Source organism: Larimichthys crocea, chromosome XVIII (genome assembly GCF_000972845.2).
Source record: "Larimichthys crocea isolate SSNF chromosome XVIII, L_crocea_2.0, whole genome shotgun sequence".
Lineage (NCBI taxonomy): Eukaryota > Metazoa > Chordata > Actinopteri > Sciaenidae > Larimichthys > Larimichthys crocea.
This window is the reverse complement of record NC_040028.1, coordinates 17,825,026-17,843,425: the sequence shown is the minus strand read 5'-3', so window position 1 is coordinate 17,843,425 and position 18,400 is coordinate 17,825,026. Positions and strand designations below refer to the sequence as shown.

General features: G+C 43.2%; 2 protein-coding genes across 3 annotated transcripts; one reads left to right on the top strand and one right to left on the bottom strand.

The window, feature by feature from the left end:
- Positions 1–490: 490 nt before the first annotated feature.
- otc (ornithine transcarbamylase) lies at positions 491–3,527 on the bottom strand. The gene is made up of 10 exons (XM_019255735.2): positions 3,330–3,527; positions 3,114–3,252; positions 2,957–3,038; positions 2,597–2,684; positions 2,153–2,306; positions 1,946–2,068; positions 1,768–1,821; positions 1,531–1,680; positions 899–1,036; positions 491–814 (listed from the first exon to the last, which is right to left on the bottom strand). Exons 1-10 carry the CDS (start codon positions 3,410–3,412, stop codon positions 755–757), a joined length of 1,071 nt encoding a protein of 356 aa, XP_019111280.2. The 5' UTR covers positions 3,413–3,527; the 3' UTR covers positions 491–754.
- A 1,607-nt stretch (positions 3,528–5,134) lies between these two features.
- On the top strand, positions 5,135–16,198 carry rpgra (retinitis pigmentosa GTPase regulator a). 2 transcript variants are annotated; one of them, XM_027290739.1, is made up of 13 exons: positions 5,135–5,251; positions 5,490–5,615; positions 5,713–5,805; positions 6,661–6,723; positions 6,811–6,969; positions 7,065–7,214; positions 7,290–7,448; positions 8,034–8,189; positions 8,392–8,516; positions 8,641–8,847; positions 9,364–9,889; positions 10,035–10,126; positions 12,454–16,198. In XM_027290739.1, the coding sequence occupies exons 1-13, from the start codon at positions 5,221–5,223 to the stop codon at positions 15,742–15,744; spliced, it is 5,178 nt and encodes a 1,725-aa protein (XP_027146540.1). In that variant the 5' UTR covers positions 5,135–5,220; the 3' UTR covers positions 15,745–16,198. The 2 variants fall into 2 exon arrangements, with proteins under 2 accessions (XP_027146540.1, XP_027146541.1); XM_027290740.1 differs by lacking the exons at positions 5,135–5,251; positions 5,490–5,615 and having other exon boundaries at positions 5,786–5,805; positions 6,811–6,845; positions 6,943–6,969.
- The last annotated feature ends 2,202 nt before the right edge of the window (positions 16,199–18,400 follow it).

Below are 18,400 nucleotides of genomic sequence, written 5' to 3'. Positions count from 1 at the left end.
CAGTGTCTCATGCTGCTTTCCTCAGGATCAATAATCTATCTATCTGTCTAAAGTTTTTCCTTGCCACAATCACCAAGTGCTTGCTCATGGTGGGCAATTGCTGGGTCTCTATAAATATTAAAATAATAAAGACAACTGTCTAGACTTGCTCTGTATGGAAAGTGTCCTGAGAAAACCTCTGTTCTGATTTGGTGCTATCTAAATAAAACCGAATACTACAAAACTTTACTCACTTAGTACAGTTAATGGACATTACAGACATGAAGACATGTAAAAGGAACATCTGTATACATTCAAAGGAGTTATAGGAGTTCACTTGCTTTAAGACATTAAAGGCAGTAAAGCTGGATTTATAGTCGTGTATTAAGGAGCACAGAGATTGTGAACGATGTGCGTTTCCGCAAAATGTAACTACACGTTGGTGTTGCATTTGCGTTTTCTCGTTCAAATTTCTGCTTTTTAGATGTTGTTGTGAAATAAAGACATTAAACAAGATGAAGCAAACTTTTATTTTTTAGTAACGCCTCTAACATTTCCGCTGTAAACCACAAATAAATCCTCTCGATCACAGTAAACAAAGAAACATTAAAAGAGATGAACAGATGACTTTGGATATTAATGGTTGAACAGAAACAGTCAAAGACAAAAACTGCATCCACTGCTCTGAATTTAACACTGCAGTTACTTTGGTATCTTGTGATGTTAATGCTATCTGACTTCTATGTGTCATGACGCACAAGTAAAAGTCCTGAAATCAAAACTTGAGCATGGGGATCTTCGGAGAGTAGTCAGTCAGAAGAGAAACCATCAGACCCTGAAAAATAATCAGACAGACAGTTGTAAGGTTCAAATGAAACCCACACTACGTTAAATAAAAGTGTTTCATCAGGTTACTCACCATGATTGTCCACTTTCTGTTCTCCGCCTCGGGGAAGACGAGGGAGCGGGATGAGTAGAATACGTGGTCATCTACCTCTTCCAGTTTCCGGGGGAGACAATGCAGGAAGGTCCAGTCTGGTTTGGCCACACTTCCTGTCTGTAGTGGACCAAAACATGGAGTTAAGGGGTAATGTAATCAAGCGTAATCATTTTTATGGAACTCATCTGTTTAAAAATTATATTTATGGCTTCTCTCAAAATATATATAGATACTTTGCTCTTTTGCCCAGGGACAGTACATGTACATACCTGCCAGGCATAAAGAAACATTTTTATAGATTTTCATAAAATAATTATCACCTATACAATCATCTACTGCAAGATTTCTATTTATAGCTTTCTGAGTTATATGCCATATGAAGTCTGTAATTAGTGTGAGGGTTGTTTACCATACAAACAATTTGAAGAATGTTAAATTCTTCTGTGTTGTGTACAGCAGGGGCATGTTTGAGAGAGAAACTGACTGGCTTACTGTCAGGGAGTGTCACCAGCTAGACAAAAAATAACCGCAAAGTTCTCTAAAAGCAACCGACATGTTCGGGTGACCCCCTCACAAATCTGTGATTGTACCTCTTCATAATTATTATTTACCTGCATTGTAATCTGGTAACCTTTAAAGTCTTTGAGCCTCTTTTTCTTCTCCTCCTCCTGTCCCATGCTGACCCAGGTGTCGGTGACCAAAACATTGCTGCCGTGAGCGGCCTCCATCGGGTCAGAGGTCAGCACGAGCTGGGTCCCATGCTGAGACAAAATGCATCGTTATGAATGAATAAGAAGTCCTTTGACAAGAGTTTTGTTTACAATAGTGACACCTAGAGTAGAGCTCACCTCTTTGGAGAGTCTCTGTGCCTCCTGGATAACACTGCTTTCTGGCTCATACCCCTGCAAAGATACAGTTAACCACAGGTTTTTATTTTCCAAGCATCTCTCCCTGCAAACTACAAAACAAAAATACACCATAAAGAAGAGGGCTTCACTGAAAAAGACCACAGAAAATAAGGCAAACCTTTGGTGTAGCGATTTTAAGATGAACTCCCAGTTTGGCTGCAGTCATCATGAAGGAGTGGAGGACATTGTTACCATCTCCAATCCAACTCACTGTTAGTCCATTAAGGGACCCATAATGCTCCTAGAGTAGAGTAGTCATTTAGAAAACACGATTATTATCATTCAGTGGATGAAAACTGTCTGTATATTGAGCGGTTTGCAGTACCTGTAAGGTGAGGAAGTCAGCCAGAATCTGGATTGGGTGGTAGAGGTCAGACAGGCCGTTAATGATGGGGATGGAGGCCTCCTTATCCAGCTCCTCCAGCGTGGAGTGGCTGTACACTCGTGCCAGGACGATATCACAGAGTCCTGAGAGAACCCTGCGGTGGGAGTTTAGAGATTACAGAGGGGAGCCACAGGGGGATCATATACTGACCCACAAACACTCACACATCTATCTATGTATGCCCTAAACTGCCAATTTTGATGTGTGCTGTAGGTAGTGTAAATATTGTTGCATAGGAATGACATAGGAATGAACAGCTGGAGGAAAATTAGGATGGGGGAAGCCACACAGTATAAAATATGAATAAAAGACCTAATTGTCACTACACGACCTACTTCCAACAACGACTCACTGACGCTATATTATAATAATCATAAGACTCACCTGGCTGTGTCTGTGGAGCTCTCGTTCACTCCCAGGTGGATGTCCTGAGAGGTGAGGAAACAGGGGTGTCCGCCCAGCAAAGCAAAACCTGAAATTATGATATTAAAAACGAGCAAAATAAGCTCAGAGCCTCGTGTGATTGTTAAAGAGAGGCAGCACAGGGGGGGGAAAGAGACTGTTTTTGTTCCAGGGATGCGGTGAAAGTCGCCTTTCAGCAAATCTTTTGTGTATATTAACAATGATTCCCACACCGCTGAACACACCGATGAACTGTATCAGCTCAACTGACAGTATGAAATTAGTCTAAATCTGACGCTTGCAATGAAATGTGTTATTAATGGGGATGTTGGACTGAAGCACCTGTTTCTGTGGACATTCTTGTTCTGGTGCTCCTCTTCTCAAATATCATAGCAATGGACTTTCCTTGCAGAAGAGGAAGATACTGAAATAGAAATGACAGTGAGCTTCCTTACACTCAAACACGCATGCAATCTGCACTTAACAGTGTGTTGTCTACCTGTTTCTCATGTTTGATCCGTTGTTTCAGATCCCCTGACACCCACAGCAGCCTCTTGATCTCCTCTGAGCTGAAGTCCTTCAGGGTGAGGAAGCTGCGACCTTTTAAATCCACTGAACCGAGGGAAGCAGCTCCGGTGCTGTCAACAAAAAAACATCATGCATGTGTTATTCTTTGTAATAACTATATTAAATTAAATAAAGTCACGTGGCTTACCTGAACCCTCGCTGGCGACTGCCGTGAAGAGTCTTTAAACATTTGAAAAGGGCGTTATTCACAGATAACAGTTTAGCGGACATCGCAGCTGGAAGCGTGGATTCAGTGGAAGTGTAATGTACAGCGATTGTTTCATCAACTTTATTTCATTGCCTGTCCCACATGACATGCAGCCGAAGCTACAACCAACCCGGTAAGGCGCTGCAGCGTGGCCGGGGCTGACATCACCGCAGCGGGCGTGGCTTCCTCCGGTACACCCGTAGAGTTTACACCATGCTGATAATTATTTATAGAAGAAAGACAACACGTTATTGTATTACTTGTTATCCACATTATGTCGTAGAAGTGAGCCGTTTATCCGTAATGTCATGATGAAACGTTAGGCGGGTGTTTCGGATTAACAAGCGACCGTGTTAACTGGAGATCGTATGTGGGTGTCGTAGTTACGACAGCTGTAGAAACAGGAAGATAATTTATAACTGACCTAGTGAATGTATCTTTATTTTTTTATTATTATTATTATTTTTTACATTTACCTTACAATGGCGCATTCGGTTGTCGGTCACCAGTTAACACGGTCGCTCTTTCAATCGAAACACCGGTGACTCCCCTCTGTGCTAAAACTCCTTGTTTGGCCCCAGACAAACATTTTATGATACCAAACAGATAGAAAACATCTCAGGGATCTGGAAATGTTTGTGTTTTAAAATATATTCTGTTGATCCCAGCTTCAAATACTTTTCACAGTATACAGATGGGACTAGTTTGTGTAACCAGAGTCAGTTTAGTATGCAGGGCGTACATATCACAGGAAATGGTGAAACAAGGCCTGCCATGAAATGCACCCCACCTGCATAATTTTGTTCCTTTTTACCTTTAACAGCATACATTTGGTGCCAATTTATGTATGAGTTTGATAGGTATTTTATTTTATAAAGCAGCAATAAAATATTTAATATCTTAAAAACAGTATTTGATGGAGAACATGTCCTTTAATGGTGAGAAACACACAGAGGTTATGACTTGTCTATCACATTATATTTTCATTATAGGTGATATTCTGTTGTTTCGACCTATATGAGTAGCTTATATACAGTTAACCAAGTTAAAAGCACATGCTTTTGAACCTATGAATTGCAAGAAAAGCTGGGATTATATTAAGCCTTGTGAAAGCCAAGTCACATACATTCAACTTGCTCAGAAAAATCTATTTAATTCATTTTGTAATTAAGGCTGGGGTATATTTCCACAGAACATACAAAAAGGTGTTGTTTTGTGTTCGCTATCATCCGATTGTATGTTAAAATTGTATATTAAAACCGTAAAGTAGCATTTTCCCCTGCGTTTATTTGCGATATTAAGGCGAATTGCTTCACTTTCCAAACAACTGAGTGGTTTGCATTTCACAACAAGGGTGTTTAATATAACACAACACCGGCTCTTTTAAGTAACCCATGGGCGGCGGCTCTGGTACGTTAGCCGTTGAGTGATAGTAGAAAAAGAAGCAGCATTTCTATGCATTTTATAGTTTTTATAGGTATTTCTATCTGCTTTGTGTAGCATAGTGTTTGTACAAGCAAGTTAGTGCATTAATTTATTGATATTAGAAAATGTAATTTTTTACTTTTAAATACTTCAGCACAAAGGCTGTATTGAATATATACATGATATGTGCACACATATAAATCAAAAATCAAAACAGCGCTAAATTTGGCTGAATTATGAAATGAAGAGCCGTTTGGGAGCCGAAAGAGCCGGATCTTCTTGGTGAGTCAAATGATCTGACTCCCTAAAAAGAACCGAACTTCCCATCACTATAACCTGACAGCCGGCCGAGCACCGTCACCACAAGGTGAGGCTGAGGAGCTGTCAGGCGGGGCCAGGAGTGAAGATGACGGGACAGAAAGAGGTGGATATACCCGGTAAGAGTACTTTCTATAACAACAAGGCTTTATGAACAGTAGTTATACTTAATAACGGTTTGCACACATTATGTGTGCGTGTGGTAAACCTGTTGCTATTTCTGTCAGGCTGCTACTTAAAGGTGACAGCAGGTTGGGTCAGGATTTAGCCGGTGTTAAATTAGAGAAGAGTAAATTAGTGTTGCCTTTAAGTCCCATCACATCACATCAAGATGAGTTACTTGTTATTTGTCATCAGAAACAGGAGCCGTCTTCACATTTGGAAGGAGCTGCTTTGCTGATAATGTGCCTGGTAAATTCTGGTTGAAGAATGATCAGCCAGTGCAGGTTTCCTGTGGAGGAGAGCACACTGCTGTCATCACAGGTGCACACAGTCTGTCCACATTTGAAACTATAAATATGTGTTGTTTAATTAAACATACGTCATCTGATTGATGATTGTTCTTACTGTATGTCTGCAGAAAATGGCAGGCTGCTCATGTTTGGCGTTAATGCTTGGGGTCAACTGGGACATGGCTTTAAGCCTGCTGTCTGCAAACCTGCCTCTGTGAAAGGTGAGTTATTTTACAAAAGAGCTGCAACTCATGATCATCTTTATTATGGATGAGACCGGTCAAGACCCCAGCTGCAGGTATATCTCTATCATCACTGTAAAACTTCCAGTAGTTAGTAGTAGTATTTTAAATCTGTGGTACTGTTAATCACTCTCACCCCTCTCTGCATCCCCTTCACATGCATTCAAAGAAAGTGAATAATGGCTGTCAGGGAGGAGATACCCAACTAATCTTCTGTAATGAAATATGATTGCAGAAAAGCAGTGTCCAAAAGAAATGCTGCACACAAAAACAGCTACTTACTTACTTTAATTTATTGATTTATATAGCACCTTTATAGGTGCTTAAATAGAAGTGATCCGCCTGAGGATCTAAGCCTGTGAACTGGCTCGTACGGGGTTAACATGCTGGCAATATAGTTAGAGGGCAGACCAGGAAGGGGCTTTAAATGTGTTCATTAAATTCTAGTTGGTGGCATGAGAGTGATTGTTTTTTTGTTGATACTGGAGAGGAGTAAATTGCAGTAGTAGTTTCGAGGTCAGACTGTGGGAGCATGGCTTTGATTCTGGATTCTTAGTTGGAAGTTTATTGATTTTCGGGTGGAGGCTGAGGTCTGAATCGATCCGTATACCTAGGTTTCTAACAGAGGGCTATATATTAGCGGACAACAGACCAAGGGTATTTTTTCTTGGTCTCAACCCCTCAAAGTCTTGGTCTCGATACACTCTGGTCTTGATCATGCCTTAGTCTTGGTCTAGGTGGTCTTGACACTGGCGAAATAATCCATTATTTTGAGTGTTTTGATGTAATGTTCAGTAGCTGTAACGTCTGTGTGTTTGTGTGTTTCCCTTCCAGCCTTAAAGTCTGAGAAGGTGAAGCTTGTGGCTTGTGGAAAAGATCACACAATTGTCTGCACATGTAAGATGATGAACAAATCATTTGATATAGTGCCCGGTATGTGTTGTTCCTGCTGTGTTTAATTCAGGTTTTGTGTATTTTTTTCAGGGCGGGGGAGTGTGTACGGCGCCGGCAGTAACCAGGTAGGGCAGCTCGGTTTGGGCCACTGCAACAACACGACGTCCTTTCACCTGCTGCGTCCTTTCTGTGACCACGCACCAATCAAAACTCTTTCTGCAGGATGCAACACCTCAGCTGCCTTAACGGGTACGAACAGTTCGTTAGTCTAGACGCTTCGGCCAAAACTGTACATACTCATAATCGCGTGTGATGTTTGATTTGTGGTTTGTGTGTGTTGGTAGAGGACGGGAGGCTGTTCATGTGGGGAGACAACTCGGTGGGTCAGATTGGTTTGGGCTACGAGGAGATTGCAGCAGAACCCACAGAGGTGAATGTCGGGGAAGCAGTGATGTGGGTCTCCTGTGGGTACCACCACTCAGCATTCGTCACAGGTACAACACAGTCCGACCGAACACAGCACAGCGAGTTCAACTTCATGTTATCGTGCTGAGAATGCTTTGTTTTAGTGGACGGAGATCTCTACACGTTCGGTGAGAGTGCAAATGGAAGGCTCGGTCTCCAGGTGGAGCAGCTGGCCAATCACAGGGTCCCTCAGCGGGTGGAGGAGATTCTGGGTCGTGTCACTCAGGTGTCCTGTGGAGGGGAGCACACGGTGGCACTCACAGGTGAGTTAACAGTAGAAAGCAGATCAACCATCAACTCTCCATCACTGATGCACCACACACAACTGCAGAGTCGTCTGAGAATGTCTGCAGATGACAGGACTCACACCAAAATGTACCGAAAGTATTAAAAGTACAAGTAGTCATCATGCAAAACAACCTTTTTATTGAATTTGCATCACCTACCTTTAACATGTAAGTAGCATTTTAATGATTGTAACTATTTTATATGGAGTTCAGTGAGAAAACAGACAATTAGAGAGACAATTTCAGCCTGTCTCTGATAGAAAGCAAGTTCAAGAGCTCAGAATAAAGACAGAATAAAGCATCACTGCTTCAGAATCAAGGAAAATATCACCTTATTGTAGAAAATGTATTAAACTTGTTGACTTCTATTAAAACAGGTTCGAATTTTCTCACTGCAATGGCCAATCTTTAGCAAAATAATAATTTAGGTCTCATTAACTTCAAAGTAACTCATGCAGTAAGGTAACTGTAGTGGAGTAAACTTTCTTTCTTAAAGCACTTTCCATCACTGCTGTTAATCAAAGTAGTCTGTTTCCTCGTGTGTGTGTTTTGCTGTGTCAGAGGACAGCGTGTACACGTTCGGCAGGGGTCAGCACGGTCAGCTGGGCCACGGTACATTTCTGTTTGAAGTCGATTTGCCAAAACCACTGGAGCTCCCCTGTAACCGTGACATCAAGCATATCGCCTGTGGAGCGAGCCACACCGCTGTGATCACAAGTAAGCAATCGTTTCAAGTCATTATGATAAAAAAAAAAAAATAGCACCACATGTTAACCTTGGTGTGTTTTCAATTATCTGAATGAAATGTTAATTTCCATCGCACAGGAGTCACAGATCGACTGTTTTCTCTCTGCACAAGGCTGCTGAGTTAGTTGCAGTAATGTCTGCGGGTCGGGATGTTTGTCTTCCTCCTCCACAGACAGCGGGCTCCTCTACACATTTGGTGACGGTCGTCATGGAAAACTTGGCTTAGGAGAGGAGAACTTCATCAACCAGTTCAGCCCGACACTCTGCACGCGTTTTCTCAAGTACAGTGTTCAACTAGTAAGTGAATGTGATGAAGTTAAAGGTTGGTCGTGTCTCCCCCCAGCTCCACCTGTGGCTTAAAACACAGCACCACCTCCCAAATGTTATATCCTGAATGGGCAGATTGTTTTCTCACATTCAGGTGTCCTGCGGTGGTAACCACATGGTGTTACTGGCTGTGCCCAGACCACCAGAGAACCTCGAGGTGTTTCCAGAGACGGATGTCACAATCACAGAGACTTATTTCGAGTCAAGTCGCACAGAAATTCTCCTGCTGGACACTTCGATTGATCCCAATCTACTCGTCCCACTGTCGGCCCTCTCTGCTCGAGCCCGCCACAGAGAAAAAGTAAGACCCTTTACCTTGGTATTTATTTTCCAGGTTCTTACAAGACTTCTAAAACTAAATGCTCCTTAATTTTAACCATTAACAGCTCTGGATGTCAGCAGGTCATATGATCATAACATCCTTCCAGATGTTTTGTAGAACCCTTCCCGTAGAAACATTTAACACAAACATCTGGAACATTAGCAGACACATGACAAAGCCTGACAGGAGTTATATATATTCTCATTGATACTGAAGTAATTTAAACTTTGTCTGTGTTTGTGCTTTAAACCAAGTGTCACTCCAATCTGTCTCATAGGTGTCTTCTTGTCTTAGTCCTAGGAGTTAGATTCTTTGTGATACTAAAAGTTTTTAACTTTGAACTGTAATCACTGTCTAACTCCAGTAGGGAGCAGTGTTACACTAGTTTGTAGCTCCGCTGCAGTGCCACTCTCTAACTGGTTGGGGGCGCTCCATAGATGTGGGTCAGACCTCATACTCTGTAATGTTTTTGTTATTTCCCCTCTCGTCTTTCAGGGGACCTCTGTGGAGCTGTTTGGGGAGACGTTTCAGAACCTCCCACGTCTAAATTCTGGCTTCCTCAACACCTCCTTACAAACATCCAGGAATATCCAAACCCCTAAAACACCTTCAAAGGACATTAGTACACCTTCATCGACCCCCAAATCACAATCAGAAGCAACCCCGAGCCCACCACTCTCGCCGAGACCTCCGTCCAAATCCCCTCAGATTCTAGTGTTATCCTCCAAGCCTTCGAGCCGACGTTCCCGATCATCAAACACCTTTCAGAATGAATCCAAATCCAAAGAGTTGCCTTCACCCTTACTGTCACCAAAGTCTGTAACTACACGTAACCCTTACATCCCAGTATCTCCTAAAAAGACTGCAAAGAAACAAACCTATAGAGTGGCAAAAAAGGCCTTAATTGAAAAACTCTCAGCTCCTCTGCCACCTAAAGAGCCCTGTAGCCCCGACAGACCGCCCAGTCATATTTCCAATAAACATCCCAGTGAGGACGAGCATCCTGCTTCACCACAAACAGGTATTTTCAGCCTGTAATTTGAACAACTGGCTGGAAAGTCGGTTCCAGTGCAGTGCTGAGTTTTATCGTGCAAATCCATGAAAATAGAGCAGCGGACGCTCCACTGTACAGCTGTACAACCTTGTCACTGTCTGCTTCTTTTCAGAGGGAGAAACCTTTCCAAGACAGATTGTCATAGAAGATGTGGAGGAGGATGTCTCTGAGAGAGAAGACGACTCTGGCTTTTTGCCAAACACGGTGAGAGGAGTGATTTTTAATGGCTCCTTGTCGGATGGTTTTCTGATAGACTCTTGGAGTTGTGAAATACAATATATTGTCCACAGAGTCATAAACATAGAGTCAGCTGAATGCTATTTTCCTCTTTAGGCTTCTTGGTTGTGGTCTAGATTATGTGCACTCCAGGGCAGGAAGCAGCAACGTTGAACACTCACTGACTTTTCCAGGAAATGTGCATAGCTCAGCATACATACCGTATGTGCGTATGTGCCTGTGGAGACATTTTCCACTTGGTGTAACACTGAGGTGAATTTAAGTATTTTGGGCTCAATTTTTCACATTCACTTGCTTTTTTTTCCTCCTGAAGAATGTGTGCAATGGATCTCCTCAAAGTAGATTCACTGCTGCCAAATACACAAATGTGTTTGTGCTCCAGCCTCCAATACACAAACACACACACACTGACACACACACATACAATGCTTTGGGAAAAGTTGGCAGGAATCTTGCCACATCTCATCAGTGTTTCCACAGCCAGTGATGAAGCAAGCCGTGAAGGAGTCTCCTGCGTTGTTGTGTGTCATAGTGTAACATGTGGTGCTCAGTAAACCGTTCCTGTTCGAGTCTGTACATTCATGTGCAGCGCTGCAAGAAGGATTCAGAGATTTACTTGAAGAGCCCCATTGTGTGACTTTTCTACCGTAAAATAAAATTAAATCATTTTGACGCGACGTTGATGTGAAATCAGGTGAATGGTGTCTGCTTCTGCTCTATGTAACTTTGTGCTCGGGGTACAATCACCAACGAGAAGTATGTGACACTTTACAACAGGAGTAAAGTCACATCAACTATTTTCTGTGACTTTCTTGTGAGTTACAGAGTTTTCTGATGGACAGTGAAGTAAACTGCAGCTGCAAACCTGTCCAGACTGTGAGCTCAGAGCACCGGGGAAGTGTTAGTGTTTGTACCACAGGGACCATCGAAAAGAGGAGGTCTTCAGGCAAATGCTGACAGGGAGTGGAGCCGGTGTCGTGCCAGACCTGGAGCTGGGCAAGTGGCCAATGTAACTCGGCTCAGCAGCCTCTTCAGACATAATGACAGAGGTGAAAAGACTAAAGTTCAAAATCTGTGGCCGCCGTTATGTTGGTAGTCCTGCCTCTTCAGCCTGCTGGCTAATCTAACATCATCTGTCAATCAAAGCGTCCACGCTCTTATTCCTGCATAACTTTAAGCCTTAATATAATGTGAACAGGTGAGTTGTATATAAATTCACCCTCAGTACAGTTGTCATGAACGGGGAAATTAGCTACAGAGACCAAAACTGTTTTTTGTACCAGGCTGTAAACATGTTTATTTCTGCTGTGAAGTTGGACATTTGAACCTGGGGACTTATGGAGACTGACTCAAGTGGACGTTTGAGGAACTGCAGTTTAGACTGACTCAGAATCGAGTACAGTTCAACAGTGGAGTAGAAGTACAAAGTATGAAATATTTAAGTAAAGTACAAGTACCTCAGTATTGTACTTAAGTACAGTACTTGAGTGTCCTTGTTCATGTGCATGCTTTAATGTGATACGATAGATACGATGATGCGTGAAATAAATCAATTTGATTTCGTGAAGCTGCGTCTGGACTGCGATTAAACGAGGCCGGGTTGTTTTTTGTTTTTTTTACATCACACCTCAATGACCTCCAATTAACCACCGTCTGTTTATCTGCGGTGCAGATGGCGCAGAGGAAAAATAAAGACTTTTCTCTCAACCATGACCACGGTTCTCTTTACCTCCCACCCACATCTGTATTTCAACCCGATGACAGACTTGTTGATGAGTTACGTGAGCCCACCATGCACATATGTCCTGCGATATTCTCCGTTTTCCATATGTGATGTTTCTTTAATGTAAATTATACTGTACAACATCATACCATGTACAAATATAGATGGTAATGATTATGATCTAAATATACTCTATATGTACTTTCTTTCTATGTGTTTGCTGCCAATGTACTTTACTGTAATTATATTCAAGAGATTATAAATGACATCTACGCCAACAAAAACAACTACAAAACCAATCCTGATATCCTGATTCTCTTCTGGTAAAATGTAATTTGTTGTGTTATCACACCGTGTTATTGAACACAAAACCACTTCCTCCGACGAGAGATGACATGAATTTGGCAGTAAAACACACATAAAACATCGAATGCCAAAACTGCATGTGCAGTCACGTTGATTGCAGGTCTGCTGCTGCGCCTTGTACAGCTCTGCACAGAACCGCCGGGCTGATGACCTGCTTTATTTTTACATCTGACTAAATCGCTGTTTTCTCTGTGATTTATTACAGGAGAAGAAGAAGGGCCGAGCTCTCAGAAGAACTACAGAAGAGGCAGAGGCGTTTGCCGGACCGCTCCGGTCCATTGGGAAGGCCTTACCCACAGAGCTCCTCAAAGGATCTTTGAAGGAAGAAGCGTCTCAACTGAAGAGCGCAAAAAGTTTTAAAAACCCTAAAGTCACATCCAAGGGCAAAGAGAACACTACCGAGCAGTCCTCTAAGATCAAACGCCAAGAAGACGAACAAGCTCGAAAGGAATCCTCCTTTATTAAATCACCAAAACGTGAGAAGAGCAAACAATCAGAGTCGATGCCAAAGACTCCTCAATCTGTCCGGAAGACACAGAGACTGACTGAAGTGAAGGAAAATGCCAGGAGAAGTGGAAATCTGAAAAAAGGTGATATAAACCAAGAGGACATGAAAGCCGGCACCTTAAAGAAAACAATGAGAGAGACAGATAAACCATCAGCTCTGGAAGAAGATACAGAAACCACTGACGTCAAACCCGTCGGGGTGAAGACAAAGCGAGTCAAATCCACTCCAACACAAGATTTGCACAAGCTTAAATATGCACAGAGAAAAGGTCAAAGTAAAGCACTGGGTGTAAAATCACCACCGGTGAAAAAACCAACACCTGCCCCGACGCCTGATATTAAGAAAGCCTTAAGCGTGAAAGGTGCGAAAGATAAAGGGAAGCAGCAAAAGGTAAAATCCACACCGGTTCAAAATCAAAGTAAACGGGCAGAAAACAGTAAAAGCAAAGCAGAAGTTGTGGAAAATGAGTCAAACTTTGCAAAGAACGCAGCTCAAAAAGTGAAAGGTAGAAGTGCAGATAAGCAGAAGATGCCTAATGTCGACAGCTCTGACAAGAAGAAGTCAAAAGAACCTAAACCGAAGGCAGAAACGAGGCCAGAGGGAGGAGAAGGAGTGGAAGTCAGAGTTAAAGCTGATGGAGACTCTAAAGAAATGAAGGCCAAGCCGAGGAGCAAGCAGGCTGAAGCTTCCAGCCCGCTGTTATCACAGCAGGACACACCTATTGAAGTGTTATATAACCCCATTTCCTCACAAAGTCCCAAGAGAACAGAGGTGGTTTCTGTCAGCGGTGCCAAATCACTGCAAGAGTCTGAATCTGAGGGCCCGACTGAGAAAAAATCAAACCTCGGGGAAGTTTTCAGCACGGCAGCCTCTCTTCTTCCTGCTGTCGGGTTAGCAGGGGCAGCTATGGCGGTCCTTAGTGAACCAGTGATGAGCTTTGGGGGTTTCCAGTCTGACAGTGACACCGTTACCTCGACTCCAAATAAAACCAGTCAAGTGAAGCAGTTCACAAAGCAGAGCGCAATTATGCAGCCTTCCTTTTCCTCGACGCTGTCACATTTTTCTTCAACGGAAGCTTCGAATCCACCAGAGGGGAGAGAAGATGTGGAGCCCAGCGTCCCATCAGAGTCAGGGAAAGCAGAGGAAGAGAGCAAAGATACCGCCGATGATGGGTCACAGGTGAAAAGTGACATGTCCGAGCAGATTGGGAGCGAAAACATCTCACAGACAGAGATGAAGAACAGTGACTCACACCCAGAAACTTCTCAGCAAGAAGATGCTGGAGAAGACGAGAAAACCGACAAGCCATCTGAAGAGGACGAGGATAACGAGGGAGATGAAACAGACGCCGAGGATGAAGAGGGAGCGAGTGGAAGCAATGTGGGAGAAGAAGAAGAGGAGGAGAAGGGAAGTGAAAGTAGTGATGACATAGAAGAGGAAAAAGAGAGTGTTTCTGCAGAGGATGAGGAAGAGGGTGAGGAAGAAACAGGCGCCTCCAGCAGCGAGGAGGAAGATGAGGGAAGCGAGAAGAGTGACGTTACAGAGGCTGAAGAGGAGGAAGGAGAGAGCAGCGAGGAAACAGCTGAAGGAGGGAGTGACTCAGAGGTACGAGACACTGCAGAGGAAGAGGAGAGTGAAAGTGAAGAGTCCAGTGAAGAAGAAAGTGAGGATGAAGATGACAGTGATGAAGAATCAGGGAGTACAGGCAGCAAGAGCAAAGAGGAGGAAGAAGAGGAGGAGGAGGAAGAGGAGAAAACCGAGAGCAGTGACACTATAGAGTCTGATTCTGAAGAAAATGAGGTCGACGCAGAGGAAGAAGGTGAAGAAGAGTCCACTGAGAGTGAGGATGAGGAGAGAGACTCTGAAGAAGATGAAGAATCGGATGAGAGTGACGAACAGGACGAAGCAAGTGTTGATGAGGAAGAAGAGGCCGACGAAGAAGAGGAAGATAAAGACGAAGAGAGCGATAAAGACAATGAGGGGGAGGAAGAAGAGGGTGAGGAAGAATCATCTAGAGATGAGGAGGAAGCTGAGGACGACACTGCAGAGGAGGAAGAGAGCAAGGAGGAGGAGGAGGAGGCCGACGAAGAGGAGGAAGATAAAGATGAAGAGAGCGATAAAGAAAATGAGGAGGAGGAAGAAGAGGGTGAGGAAGAATCATCTAGAGATGAGGAGGAAGCTGAGGACGACACTGCAGAGGAGGAAGAAGAGAGCAAGGAGGAGGAAGAAGAAAGTAAGGAGGATGAGGAGGAAGAAGGGAGTAGGGAGGAGGAAGAAGAGAGTAAGGAGGATGAGGAGGAAGAAGGAAGTAAGGATGATGAGGAGGAAGAAGGGAGTAGGGAGGAGGAAGAAGAGAGTAAGGAGGAAGCTGAGAATGGAGAAGAGGGTGAGGAGGAGGAAGGAGAAGATGAAGAGAGTAAAGGTGAGGAGGAGGAGAAGGAGGAAAGAATAGAGAGAAAATATCAAAATATTGACACTCGTAAAAAGGTGATGGTAGAGAGCGATGAGGAGGAGGAGGAGGAGGAGGAGGAGGAAGGTGAAGAAGAAGAAGAAGAGGGAGATGAGGAAGAAGAGCATAAACAAACTGTGGGAAAGAAAAGTAACAATTCTGAGGCAGGTGAGGGTGAAGAGGGCGAGGAAGAGGCTAATGAAGAAGAGGAAGAGGAGGAGAGTGAGGAAAAAGGAATTGTCAAACATAGTGCAGAGCAAACCGAAGAGGAAGATGAGAAAGAGGAGGAGGAGGAGGAAGAAGGAGATGAAGAGGAAGAAGAGGAGGAGGAGGAAAGGGTAAAACCAACAAAAACAAAACAAAGGGACACACAGAAGTTTCCTCCTGAAGTTTCTCCCTCAGGCAGAAAAGACAAACAACAGAAAGAAACACCGAAACCGGCGCCGAGGACGAAGGCGAGGGCTGCGGGGGAGAAGAACCCGGACGACTCTCAGCAGTTCTGGAACGACGTCCTGCCACAGTACCTCGACCTGCAATGAAGCCGTCACATAGTGTGAAACTGAAAGGACACAGAGTCAGCACCAACAGTAATCAGCTGCCAAACTGTCATGCAGTAAGACTGTGAGTCACACTCAACCTCAAGTGTCAGCTAGAAAACCAAATCCCATTAAAAGACCAAAACCAGCAGTGCATCAGTCTGTCGCAGTATTTTACAACTTCCCGACCCTGAATGTGTCTCTCAGCACCGAGCACATTTATTCTGAACTCATTAACTTTTTTAAAACGTGTCATTTGTTTTATAAAAGACTCACAAAACTTGACTCGAGCCATAAAGTTTGAATTTGTTGGGGACTATTTTTAGTCATGGATTAATACACGTCTGGTGTGGAGTGTTGTATGTCGGACTGTATTAAAAATGAACTGCAGTTTCTTTCTGTTAAGTTTTATTAGGTAGATTCAGCTAACAGCACAGTGCATCAGACATTTGATAAGTCTGAGTTAGAGGGGACAAACAACGTCGAAACACACTAGACTTCATTTTTAAATGAACAAATATCTCCTCCATTTTTTGGCCTTTTTCTAATGTATGAATATTTCTTCAGTCTCAGTCTTTCCATCTCGTGGATCTCACTTATGTGTTTTAGCATTTTATCGTTCCATCTTTGGGACATTAGATTTTTATTACATGCTTCTTTTTTTCGATTATTTTTTTGGCCCTTTATGCCTTTGGAATGACACACAATAAATGGCCGTCCGATGCGGGATTCGAACCGTGGCCAGCTGCAGCAGCAGTGAGGACTATAGCCTCTACACACGGGGCGGCCGCTTAACCGTAAATTAATTGTTAAGGTCAAGTGGCAACCTCCGTGGCTGTGAAGTGAAGCCTATGCAGAAGTGCCAAAAACTGCAGTTCCTCAAACGTCCACTTGAGGCTGGCTCTGGCTCCCACTCTGTGGGTGATGTCACAGATACTACGTCCATGTTTTATACTGTCTATGGTTAAGGTGCGTTACGGCCATCTACTATGTTGGAGTTAAGAACGTAAAGAAACAGAGTTGTATTGATACATTGCAACACCGTAGCCTACATGACCGACAATTCATCTTGAGCTCTGACAGGTTGATCAGAGATTTGTTGTGTTATGCGAGCAGCAGCTATTGTAGCCTCGGAAACTACAAGACTACAAGAAACTGTGAAGATATAAAAAATGTTGTGGAGTTAGAAAGACCCAACTAACAATTTATCAGACGTCCAGCAGCTCCCTCTGGAGCCACAAAAAGTCTTCATACAACTTTTTCTATCAGCAGACTTATCCTTTAAATAGGATGATGTGATCTGAACAAACTGTTGGAAAGACTGGTTACGCTTGGTTGCAAAACATCAATGAAGAATTGCCCCCGCACGGTTTGTTTGATTTGTTCTTCACCGGCTCATAAATTTATGAGTGTTTGTACTGAGTGCCGCGTTTCTGCCCCACATAGTGTTACATTTTTATCTCTGGTTAAGATGATTATACGTCTCGTGAGACCTCAAAATGAACTGTAGACGTCAAAGCTTCAGATTGTGTTTTCAAAATCAAACCCCACTGATGTGTCTGTGCACTGTGTTTGGGTAGGAGGGAGTTTTTATAGCTCGATCAAAAACAATGATTTTAAGGGCTGAAACCATAAATAATTCACAAAAAACACCAGCTAAGTGTAAGTCTGTGCAAACAGCAGTTAAACACAACAACACCCAGAGACAATCTTAATCCAAAATCATTGACTGCAACCACATCAAAGTGTCGGAGCAATCCTCCAGAGCCAGGTGAGCAAAGATGGAGTCGTTTAACTCCTTCGTCTCAGCTGAAGCAGTCAGCCTCGTGTAATTACAGCTCAGGACATCTTCACGCCTCCCTTCTCTGTTTCCTGTCAAGATAAAGAACCAACACCTTCATGTGTGGACTCGTCCCCCCTCTAACGCAGCACACACCGGGTCCACAGAGGGAAAATTAAACCTGATTATACCTCCAACAGCTCTGTACTTTCACCCCGCTTCCCTGCTGTGCACGTGTGTTTGTGTGTGTTTATGAAACAGAATAATAATCAGCTATCGAAGATTGCATGCAAATGTCAAGCCAGGAATGATCCACTCGGTTATAAATGCTACAGAAAACTCTCTCTCTGCCACAGGAGACTGAAGAAAAGTAAAAAATATATATTCCAATGGTCGCTATAGAACGTTTCATTAGAATAAGGTTGCTAGGAAACAACTTGGATCCAACTTGACTTCCTATATAATGTGCACATCATTAGGAAAATGTGAAACTGGGACTAAACTTCCACCTCAAACTGAAAAATCTTTCCACTGTGTTATTAATGCTTTTTATTGATGCTGCTGCTGGTGTGTGTGAGGATCATCCAAATACAGTACGTACCAGTTATGAGCTGGTAGATGCAGGAGGTAATATCTACAAGCAACCCAACCAGTTAACCCGATGTGTATGCATACTACAACCTTTAAAATAAGGTTTCAAGTTAGAACCTAAAGTGGTTTTTCATGATCATGCCATAGGGGAACCTTTTACCTGTTGGTTTGTCAAAGAAGCAACATTAGGGTAGGCATTTAGCCCTAAATACGTCCCAGAAGACCCAGCTCTTCAGAGAGCACCTCCTCTCCTAGCACTACCAAAACTGGACATAATAAATCTATCCC

Bases quoted from the DNA above. Each gene is read 5' to 3' on its own strand.
- otc (XM_019255735.2), bottom strand. From the start codon at position 3,412: ATGTCCGCTAAACTGTTATCTGTGAATAACGCCCTTTTCAAATGTTTA. The intron at 3,253-3,329 runs GTAAGCCACGTG...TTTTGTTGACAG, and splicing joins AGTCGCCAGCGAGGGTTCAG to CACCGGAGCTGCTTCCCTCG. The intron at 3,039-3,113 runs GTAGACAACACA...TTTCTATTTCAG, and splicing joins GGATCAAACATGAGAAACAG to TATCTTCCTCTTCTGCAAGG.
- rpgra (XM_027290739.1), top strand. From the start codon at position 5,221: ATGACGGGACAGAAAGAGGTGGATATACCCG. The intron at 8,517-8,640 runs GTAAGTGAATGT...TCTCACATTCAG, and splicing joins TCAAGTACAGTGTTCAACTA to GTGTCCTGCGGTGGTAACCA. The intron at 8,848-9,363 runs GTAAGACCCTTT...CTCGTCTTTCAG, and splicing joins GAGCCCGCCACAGAGAAAAA to GGGACCTCTGTGGAGCTGTT.